This window comes from Cryptotermes secundus, unplaced genomic scaffold (assembly GCF_002891405.2).
Source record: "Cryptotermes secundus unplaced genomic scaffold, Csec_1.0 scaffold21, whole genome shotgun sequence".
NCBI classification, from domain to species: domain Eukaryota; kingdom Metazoa; phylum Arthropoda; class Insecta; order Blattodea; family Kalotermitidae; genus Cryptotermes; species Cryptotermes secundus.
The window spans coordinates 1,853,967-1,865,449 of NW_019742548.1; the positions used below are offsets into that span (position 1 = coordinate 1,853,967).

The following is an 11,483-nucleotide window of genomic DNA, read 5'->3' on the forward strand; positions in this document are numbered from 1 at the left end:
ATCTATAATGCTTCCCCCATCTACCGGAGCTATTAGTGACTGCTGTTGGGCGGGAAACGTCCGCAATTTTGCTCAGTGACCTCCTTTGGAGGTATGAGGTTCTTTTACGTGCCATAAAGCTACGACACGGGACCCACGTCTTAAAGTCCCTCCCGGAGGACTTCTTCCCTGAATTTTTCCGCCCTTAAAAATTCGACGACCTCCGCCGGGTATTTGAACCCGCGTACTACGAGTCATGAGGTGGGAACGTTACCTCTAGACTACGGAGGCTGCTTCTCCAATAAAGTATATGAACAAACAAATAAATAATATTCACTACACAGATTTTTTTAGGCGTGACTATTGACTTGACATATCTTGGCAGGAGCATATAAATAAAGTGATTACTAAATTAAATTCTGCTTGTTTTGTTATTATATCTCTTAAATTGTTTTTAACTACAGAAGACTAAAAAATTGTATATTTTGCTTATGTTCATTCTATTAGCACGTATGGTGTTGCCTTTTGGGGAAACGTGACTAATAGTAAAAACGTCTTTATAGTTTAAAAAAGAATTATAAGAAATATTATGAATGTGAATCCTAAAATATCTTGTCGGAGACCTTTTAGACGCCTAAATATACTGCCCTTTTATTCACAGTATGTTTTCTTTATTGTTATTGGTAGTAAAAAATATACACCGATTTGTAATTAATAATGAAATACATACTATAAATACAAGACAAAGTACTAATTTACACATACCATAGGTACATTTGACCAAATGCAAAAAGGGTGCCTATTATATGGGTATAGAAATTTTTAATCATTTACCATGTGATATAAGGGAAATGTTATATGATGTTAAAAAATTCAAATTAGTCACTAAAACCTTTTTCTTAAAGGAATACTTTTATTCAGTAAAAGAATACCTTATACGGTCAGCATAATGATGGATCATACATAGTGCAATTGTCTTTTATATTACCTATTTACAGCTGTGTTATTCCGTTGTATATTATTTTTCAGTGTATTATATGAAATATTGTGATTTATACAAATTGTGTCCTTGATTACATAGTGTTATTTATTGACAAGGTTGTGTGTTATAACTGCTACTGTTGTACTCATTTTTAATAATGGACTACTTCTATATCTGTGGTGACTTTTCATCACCTGTATGATTACTTGAAGTATCAATAAATTAAATTACAAACAGGGACCATGACGCAGAATTCTCTATTACGTATATAGATAAAAATTATTACTGATAAAATTTATGTACGTAGGTATTTACCTCGTCTACCTGTTATACATTGGTATTGCCAAATAGCTCAAATCTGTCGATAAACTGGAGAGCGTACAATACCGACGAAGTAGGCTGATACCCTTCATCTGTACTGCTTCCCGATCTCTTCGAGGACACAATTTTCTTTCATTCTTTCATGTAGTTACAGCGAAGCGTGTTGATTTTTCGTCTCACATCAGCCGTATATATTCAGCAGTTTCTACAAAGTTATATTCGTTTTTGTGTTATTTAAATACATTGGGTTAGTAAGGTTTCACAGTTCCGGTAAGGCTTCATATATGTCTATGAAGTTTCGAAAAACTTCGCCCTCTTCTGCATTCACCTCACTTGATAGCTTGACAGGGATTCAGTAACTAAAACATCACTTTCAACGCGTCCTATGCCATGCAACTACTTCGTTACGCTCGTTACCCTCGTTACCGTGAGCCTACATCCATTAAGCGAACCGCATCATGTCCAGCTAAGGTGCAGCATTGCCATCTTGCTACTTTATATGTATCACCTATATTATGGATTAAGAATAATGCAGGACCTTTTCAACCAAGAGGGTATTTTTCCACTAAAATTTATATTGCTTAGTTTTAGAAAATAAATGCATAATCAATTAAATGGATAATATTAAATCCCAAATTTTCCGGTTTAATCCAGGGAATTTTCTGAAAACATTGTTGCCTACACTTGATGATACCAGCACGCGGGAAAGGGTCGAACCGTAAAGTTTGTAATGCCTGTATTAGTAAATAAAGTTTGTGTAGGAAGTTAAATAAGTAATAACAATGGGTATTTTAGGACTGTCTAAGCTCATAGCAGATATTGCACCGATGGCAGTGAAGGAGAGTGAGATTAAGCACTATTTCGGTATGTATGATATAGTAACACTGGTTGCTTTCTCCAAAAAGTTGAAATGCTAATAATTTCATTTGTGTTTATCACATAGGCCGAAAAGTAGCAATAGACGCATCAATGAGTTTATATCAATTCCTAATTGCTGTAAGAAATGAAGGGGCTCAGCTGACGTCTGTGGATGGAGAAACTACGAGGTGAGCTACCATAACCTGTAAAACAAAGTGTTAATACGGAGCAGTGTTGTGATATGAACACCAGGGCCATTGGTAAACTATTGTAGCAGAGCTAGTAGTTTAAACGGTAGGTGCCATAGGTAAGTAGTAAGATACAATAAAAATCAGTTGCATATTGCGATATACAGAAAACCCCCAAACCTAACACAGAGTAAAAAATATTGATTATACAGCAGCCGCTATAGGCGTCGTTAGTTTGCTGATAGTGGTGACCGTACTTGAGACTTTAACCAGTAATATAATATAGCAAGGTTTGTACTTTGTTGTATTGCTTTGGTTTTCAGCCATTTGATGGGCACATTTTATCGCACCATACGTCTGGTGGAGAATGGTATTAAGCCTGTATATGTGTTTGATGGCAAACCACCAGAAATGAAGTCTGGAGAACTTTCCAAAAGAGCAGAAAGACGAGAAGAAGCACAGAAATCCCTAGAGAAGGCAGAAGAAGCAGGTACTTATTGTTCCTTTTTACATTTCTCACAATTATTCAACCAGATTTGTTACAAGAGTATTGGTGTATTATACTGTTGAGGTAAGAATGAATATGGTACACAAATACAGAATCATTACTTCACTGCCAAAAGAAAAAATACTGTGTCAAATGAAATATGATTCAGTCTCTTGCATCCCTTTTCTTCTGACACTCTGTCCATTCCCTTTTCCAATTTGATATGCACATTGCAAATGATTTGTTCCAGGCTAAATAAATAAATGATTCTTCCTTCCATACAGCTCATAAAGTTTCACTTCCATCAAGTGAAGTGTATAATGCATGGAGCTTTATGTCCATGCACTCTGTGTTGATTTTCTTTGTGTCATGCTTACATATCACTTAACAGCCATATTGGATGAGGAGAAGCTTTTTTTATGATACAAAACAAAATCAAATGAATATAGATCACTGTTACCAACTTGAACATTTTTACATTACTAGATTCTCAACATTCCTCCTTAATTTCAAAATGTTACAAACACATTTCTCATTTTCCTTCTTAATTTCAAAAAGTTGTCAACATTATTAGCTGTTTTACAAAGTTAAATTGAATAACACTTAGTAGTTTTGGTCTTCAGATTACAAAATTAGTTTTAGTAGTTTTGGTCTTCAGATTACAAAATTAGTACATGTAATTAAAATTTTCTGTCTTATCAAAATGAGACTTATTTCTTCTTAAGTATAATGTCTCTAAACTTGGCAAATTTCTCTGGTGATAGCAGTTCTGTTAAAATGTCTGCCACCTGAGTTTCAGTGTTACAGTATTTGATTGAGAACAGTTTCACTTTCAGTTGTTCACTTATGTAGTGATACCTAACGTCAATGTGCTTACTCCTAAGCGTTACTTGTCCAGATTCCATTAGCTTGATTGCACTCTGATTGTCGGCACACAGTTCAGCTTCCACCCTTTTTCCTGTAAACTCCTCTATCAACATCTTTTGATATTTCAATTCTTTACAGCACTCAGCTGCTGCAATATATTCGGCCTCAGTGGCTGATAATGCAACAATACTCTGTTTCCTAGAGCACCATGATATTGGGCCCCCTGAAATCATAATTAAATATCCCGTTACACTCTTCCTATCCTTTACATCCCCTGCATAATCAGCGTCACTAAATGCTTCCAGTTTCACAGTTTCGGAGTCAGATGAGGTATATTTTATTCCTGAATCTCTTGTACCTTTCACATACCTAAAGGTCCTTTTTACATTCTGAACAGCTATTTTGTCAGGATTTTCCGAGGTTCGACTTTCCACATTTACAGCAAATGCTATATCGGGTCTGGTTTTAGAAGTCATATATAGCAGGCTTCCTACAGCTTCTCGGTAAGGAAATCTTATGTCATTTTCTCCTTCGTCATTTGTTGGTGGGGTCGTGGCCATGGGTGTTTTCATTTCTCGACTTTCTTGCATGTTGTATTTTTCCAACATTTGGCTTGCATAGTTGGTTTGAGAGATATGTATCCCATCTGGTTGCCTCTCAATTTGTATTCCTAAATAAACTTTTGGATTTGTGGTTTTTGTTATCTGGAATTGATTTTCCAGTTTCAGCAAAATTTCCTCTATTTGTCTTTCATCCTCTCCCATGATTATCCCGTCATCCACATGAATGGCCATGAACAAACTATTGGCATCATTCTTAAAAATGCATTGGTCAGATTTTAGTTGGTTTAGACCTTCTTCTTTTAGAAAGGTTGTCAACTTCTTGTTCCATTGCGATGGTGCTTGTCTTAGGCCATATAATGCCTTTTTCAGGAGACATATCTTGCCAGTGTTCTTGTATCCTTCTGGTATCTCCATGTAGTTTTCCTCCTCAAGGTCTCCATACAGGAAGGCAGTCTTCACATCAAAGGTTTGCATGTTCATATTCTTACGTGCTGCTATGGCAAACAGTACTCTAAGAGAATTCATGTCAACAACTGGGCTAAAGGTATCCTTGAAATCTATTTCCCCTTCCTTTTGTTGGCATCCTCTCACAACCAGTCTGGCTTTGTGTCTTCCATCATCCTTTATTTTGAAAACCCATTTACTGGTCAGAATTTTCTTGCCCATTGCTTTCTCTCTGTTTACATATATCCAAGTTTTGTTTTGGTAGAGCGAATCCTTTTCCTCTTTAATGGCTTTCTTCCACTTCTCGCTGTCTTCGCTCTCCATGCACTCGTCATATGTATAGGTGAGCATACCCTCCTTTTGACTCTCTGTGTGATAGTCTCGGTACTTTGGGTGCATTTGAATGTTTCTTCTTGGTCTCAATGCATATCCATGTTCGTTTTGTCCATTGTTTTTCCTTCCATTATCCTTGTGGTCAGCATTTTCATTTTCTTCATCCTCTTCAGTATCTGTTGGTTCTTCTTCATTGTTGTCAGCTTCGGGTTCTTGCTGCATTTCGCTGTCTTCCTGATCTGGAGTATTTGGCTTGTCTTCTGGATCCGTCACTCTTTCCATTTCCTTTTGTTTATTTGTTGTCACAGGTTTACTTGTGAATGTCACATCTCTGGAGACATAGGTCCTTTCAGTATTTGGATCCCATATTCTGTAGCCATTTGTGTTGTATCCAACGAATATTCCTTTCTTGCTACGACTGTCCAACTTTTTCAATGGTCCGAGAATTTTAGTGTACACTTCTGAACCAAAAATCTTCAATCCAGCCAGATCTGGTCTTTTACCATACCAATTTTCTGCTGGCGTTCCATTCACTGTCACTGTTGGACTTCTGTTTAGCAGGTATGCAGAAGTGAGTACAGCTTCACCCCACATTCTCTTACTTAAACCTGAGTCAAAAATCAATGCTCTTGCCTTTTCCACAATGGTACGGTTCATCCTTTTGGCAGTGCCGTTTAGCTGTGGCGAATATGGTGTAGTAAATTCCATTACAATCCCCTTGTTCTTACACCATTCTCTCAAGGCGTTGTTCTTATATTCCCCTCCATTGTCGCATCTTATTCTTCTCACTCTTGTATTGAAGTGACACTCAGCTTCATTTACATATTCCTTCAAAAAGGTATACACTTCACTCTTATTTTCTAACAGGTATATCTTACAAAAATGCGTATAGTCATCCACACACGTAAGGAAATATTTCTTATTGTCATAAGTGGTGGGATCAATTGGTCCACACACGTCACTATGAATTATCTCTAATGGCTTTCCAGCCCTACTTCTTTCTGTAACAAATGGGAGTCTCACTTGTTTGGCCTGCATACAAACTGAACATATATCAAAATTTTTACACTTGCTCACACTTTCTGGTATCCCTTGGCATATCTCTTGTAGTTTCCTAAGATTCGCATAACTTATGTGACCTAGCTTTCTATGCCACTCTACACTTATATCTTGCTGAGTCATCATAGCTTCATTCCTCGCGCTAAAGTTAATTACAAATAATCCATTTTCATCCTTTTTTCCTTTGATTACAACATTTTTGTCCTTGAGTATCTGGACTTTCTCTTTTGTAAACAACACTTCTCCATCATTTTCTGTAATACAGTGCACTGACAGCAGGTTTTTGCTGAGTTCTGGAACATATGAAACGTTTTTCAAACTACACTCTTTAAATTCCAAATTGCCTATTTCTTTTGCAGTCGTACTTTGATTTTTCTTTGCTACCTTTATACATTGAGTATACTGCTTAGTATGTATCAAATCAGTCTTCACATTTGTCATATGACATGTGCTGCCACTATCCACTACATACATTTTGTCTTTTTCACATTCATCACTCACGTGGTTTTCTGCTGCTTCAGCTAGAAAATTGACCTTGCTTCTTTTATTCCTATCTTTAAAATAACAGCCCTTTTCAGCATGGTTCGTTTTCTTACATACTGTACATTGTTTTCTCGTATCACTGTCCTTATTTCTAAAGTAACAGTCCTTTTCAGAGTGATTATTCCTTTTACAGATAGAGCAATTTCTCTTACCTTTGTTGGGGCAGTTGATCTGGGCATGACCTATTTGATTACAATTGAAACACTTGAAAGGGGTTTTACTTTTGGTTTTAGTTACTGTCTTAAAGGCTGATCTGGGCATGACCTATTTGATTACAATTGAAACACTTGAAAGGGGTTTTACTTTTGGTTTTAGTTACTGTCTTAAAGGCTATGCTTTCCTCTTCTTTAGTCGTCATCTTGCACTTCACTTCTTCCAACATCCCTCTGGCCACCAGGTTGTCAAGGGTTCTGTCCACGGTCGCTGTTGAGTCCCGGGCGGTGCTGAAGTGTTTGTAGTCTTCTGGTAGAATCGTTGTTATTTTTGTCATGATCATGTTTTCATCAATGTTTTGGTTCAGTTGATGAAGCTTGAAGGCAATGTTCTGCACATGACTTATATTCATCATCATATCCTTAGTTTTGTCATACTTGAAGTTGTAAAAGTCTTGTAGCAGAAGACACTTCAGTTGAGAGGTGTCTTGCTGATAAATTTGCTTCAAGGTGTCATACATTTCTTTTGCAGTCGTGCATGTCACAGTGTGGGTCTTCACATGTTTCTCTATCGTTCTCACTATGTAGTATTGGCACGTTGCATCTCGCATCTTCCTTTTCCTTATATTTTCTTCATCTCTTCCTCGGTCACTTAACAGGTCGCTGCCATCAGTGATGTTTATCAGTTCTTTTGCACACATCAGAATCTTGATTTCAAAATCCCACAATGGAAATGAGTTGGTGTTCTTCAGTTTTGGCAGATGAGTTACCTCTTCTGTCTCTGTGGTTGCCATTTTCTCATTATTCTTCTTCTGTCTTCTCCATTTTTTAGTTTTTGAGCAAATCTGGGCCCATAACCTGTTGATTTTCTTTGTGTCGTGTTTACATATCACTTAACAGCCATACTGGATGAGAAGAAGCTTTTTATTATAATACAAAACAAAAACAAATGAATATAGATCACTATTACCAACTTGAACATTTTTACATTACTAGATTCTCAACACTCTCCACACATACACGATATGCTTAGGTATGGTGGCAACTTCATTTTTACCTCCTAGAAAGGGAGAGGAAGGATGCAGCTGTGTGTCCTGTTGTCTTTCCTCTCTTTTTCTTCCAGCTTTACCCTTCCTTGCTTACACATAGCAAAGTTACGTTTTATACAAAACTAAGTACATGACTCCTCACATATGACACACACACATTTTTTTATGACATATCCTCCTATGAAAGATAATATTGAAGCTCTCGCTAATAACGTAGGCCAATCAAAGCTGTACACAGATGAAAACTGCATAGGTTAGAGCTTCAATTATAATAGCATGAGGAGAAATGCACTCAGAAACAAATACTAAAATTTGCAGTATTGCACAGCAAAATTTATGGTTTAGAATGAAAATTACCTTCCATAATGACATAAAAGAGAGCTGGAATAGTTCATTCAGTATAGTGGCTAGGCTGTGAGCTGGATAACCAAGGAATTAGCTCAATTTCCAGCATGGGCAAGGGATCTTTCTTTTCTCCACAGCAACCAGACAAGTTTTGGGGCCTTGTCAGAGTAGCCATTGGTTACCAGGGGTAAAACAGCCAAGGTTTGAAGCTGACTTGTATGTGTGTAAGGGTTGGGCCATAAAATCCAGCCCTCGCACTGCGATCTTCAATGATCTATTGTGCTTCCCTTTTGGATCAACCCTTTATTAATCCTACACTTCGAATGAAATGTAGGACTTTATTTATGGGGGCATCATAATAGTCACTTGGTTCCATGAAGAACTGACCCAGGTGAGAAAATCTTAAATAAGCTATGGCCTCTCAATCACATAGGATGTGTGTGGCTGATTGATCTTGTAGGCACCTTTCACAGGTTGGGTCATCTATCAGTCCCAGTTTTGAAGCTGACTTAGTCACATCAATCTAGTGTTAAGGTTAAAAATGTGTGGAGGTGTGCCTCCACTCCTATGGCTTGGTGCTTAATTAAACACAAGGACTTTACAGTTACCTTTTTATTGGTATAAAAATGAGACAAGACACTCACGGAAATAATGCCAATTTTTGAAGCTTGAAGTGAATTAGCTGTATAGTAAACTTGTACTTCATTAACATAAGCTACCTTGGCCTAACTACCCAAAGCATATCAGGATGTGGCACTGCTTGCTTGATATCTGAAATAACAACAGCTTCTTTTGTGCTTTGTTGGAATCACTCAATCCTACTCCAGTATGGTTCAGGTGGTATTGTCACCAGATGGCTTAAGATGAGGGGGAGCAAATAAAACTAATGCTAAATCAGTTACTCATGATCAGCAGAACTGACACTGCTTGGGGAAGAATGACAGCTTCAGTGTAGTAACTAGCAGTTTTCCTTATATATTATTCTGCTTCATTAATTCATTAATAATTTAAAATTTTTATCTCATTCCATTCTCACTACGATTTAAATCATGAATGTTATGCATTATTATTATTATTATTGGAGGGGGTGGGTTTCCCCATGCACTGCGACTAATAGTCTATTGTACGTCCCCCTTTGATATTCTACCAGTCGCCATACCCTACCGGTACTGGTGCTTGCTATCAGCCCTGCTCAGCCAGCGAGTTTGGCCCCTCTACTGGGAAATGGTACCCGATACTTCCCCCATCTACTGGAGGCATTGGAAACTACTTGGGCGGGAAACATTTTACCTAATTTTGCTCAGAGGTCTCCTAGAGACATGAGGATCTTTTATGTGCCGTAAATCTACAACACGGGACTCATGACTTAAAGTCCCTCCTGGAGGACTTGTTCCCTAAATTTTTCTGTCCTTAAAAATTCCACGACCTCCGCTGGGTTTGAACCCACGTACCTTGAGTCATGAGTTGGGAATGTTACCCCTAGACTACGGAGGTCGCTTAAATGTTATGCAAGTTCATTAGATTGCAAGGCTGTACGCTGAATTGAACTGAATTACACAGGGAAATTATGAGAGCATACCATATGTTGTTTGGCTGGTTCGGCTTAAGAGATGCATGAACCTCATGTCAACATTTTCTGTGTGTTGAGACCCGCACTGCATTTGACATGCCTGAAGACGAAACCCGCTTGTCTGAGATGGTTCTTATTGTCTCTGGTTTTTTAGTTACATTTAGTTATAGTTTTTAGTTATATTATCCTTTAAATTGGTTGTTCTTTGCCATAATCACAGGTACCAACTGTACAGAAAGCTACTGAAAGTTTTACATAATTGATGACATTAGTTCTGTTTATTATTTACATAAATTATCCACTTATCTCATAATCACTGGATTAAAATCTCTGTTATATTCAACAGTGTACTTCTGTGTTAATGGCATTTATCCTCTGGTTATGTTCCCTGAAATTGAAGTGGTCCATATTTTTAAATCTCTGTTCATGGCTAAAGAAGAAATAAGAGCATAGGTCACATTTCAGTATAAAGTCTTGGTTATTAGAAATATCATGTATTTTTTCTGAAATATCTATTATTACTGCATCCAACATAAAATACTGCCATTTTACTTTTCCTTTCAGGCGATGCAGAACAGGTTGATAAATTCAGTCGCCGTTTGGTTAAAGTGACAAAACACCATGCAGATGAATGTAAACAGTTGCTTTCTCTGATGGGAATTCCTTACATCGAGGTCAGTTCAAAATGTAAAAACTCTGATCACCTAGTAAAGGAAATAATATGGTAAAATTAAACTGTACTGACAAAATCCCTCCAAGTCTGAATAGACACTAGAAATTTGCTTGTTACAAATATGAGACCAAAAACAAACTGATTGTGGTGTAAGTTTTAATTCTGAACATTTAAGAATACTGAAGCTGAATGAAGGGAATAGGTGAAGTTCTCCTCCATACATTCTTCACTTCAACAACAACATGGACTGGAGTAGTCAGCTTCATGCTTTGGCTACCTTAATCCTGGAATTACTGAGTTATCTTACCTCATTATAACCTGAATATGAGCAGGTTTACCAACTTTTCTTCTGTGCAGGCACCATGTGAAGCAGAAGCACAATGTGCTGCTATGGTGAAGGCAGGCAAGGTGTATGCTACAGCAACAGAAGATATGGATGCTCTCACATTTGGCTCAAGTGTTTTGTTGCGTCACATGACATTTAGTGAAGCACGCAAGATGCCTATACAGGAGTTCCATTTAAGTAAAGTACTAGAAGAACTAGAGTTATCTCACAATGAGGTGAGACTTATCTTACACTCATTCATTCATTCATTCATTCTTTTATTAATCCTGTAGATCATGATACAGTGATATAGGACAAGTCTTTCAGCTAATATACATTATTAAATTATGACAATCTTAATACTAAAAAATTATACGTGGTGCTATCCAAAAGTTCCTGAAATATATTAATAAAAACTATTACATCTTACCTAGATCTTATTCTGCACCATCACCTTCAAGTAGTCCCCTTGGAAGCGCATACACCGATCCCAGCATTTCTGCCACTTTTCAAATGCATCCTGGAAGTCTTTCTTTGTTAGGGTGTTTAGTACCGTCTGTGTTTCCGCTTGAATTTCCTCAGCTGTATCAAATCTTCGCCCCTTCAACTTGATTTTCATCTTGCGGAAGAGAAAGAAGTCGCATGGAGCTAAGTCTGGTGAGTACGGTGGGTGGGGAACAACTGCCATCTTGTTTTTAGCCAAAAATTCCTGCACAATGTAAGCCGTATGCAGTCGTGCGTTGTC

General features: G+C 37.4%; 1 protein-coding gene across 1 annotated transcript in view; it reads left to right on the forward strand.

The window, feature by feature from the left end:
• Positions 1-1,979: 1,979 nt before the first annotated feature.
• The window catches only part of LOC111873242 (flap endonuclease 1), a 14,492-nt gene continuing 4,988 nt past the window's right edge, over positions 1,980-11,483 (forward strand). The window contains exons 1-5 of the mRNA XM_023867788.2: positions 1,980-2,146; positions 2,226-2,328; positions 2,652-2,818; positions 10,305-10,414; positions 10,771-10,974. Of these exons, the coding sequence (XP_023723556.1) occupies positions 2,065-2,146; positions 2,226-2,328; positions 2,652-2,818; positions 10,305-10,414; positions 10,771-10,974 (666 nt within the window). The 5' untranslated portion in view covers positions 1,980-2,064. The remainder of the gene's footprint in view (positions 2,147-2,225; positions 2,329-2,651; positions 2,819-10,304; positions 10,415-10,770; positions 10,975-11,483) is intronic.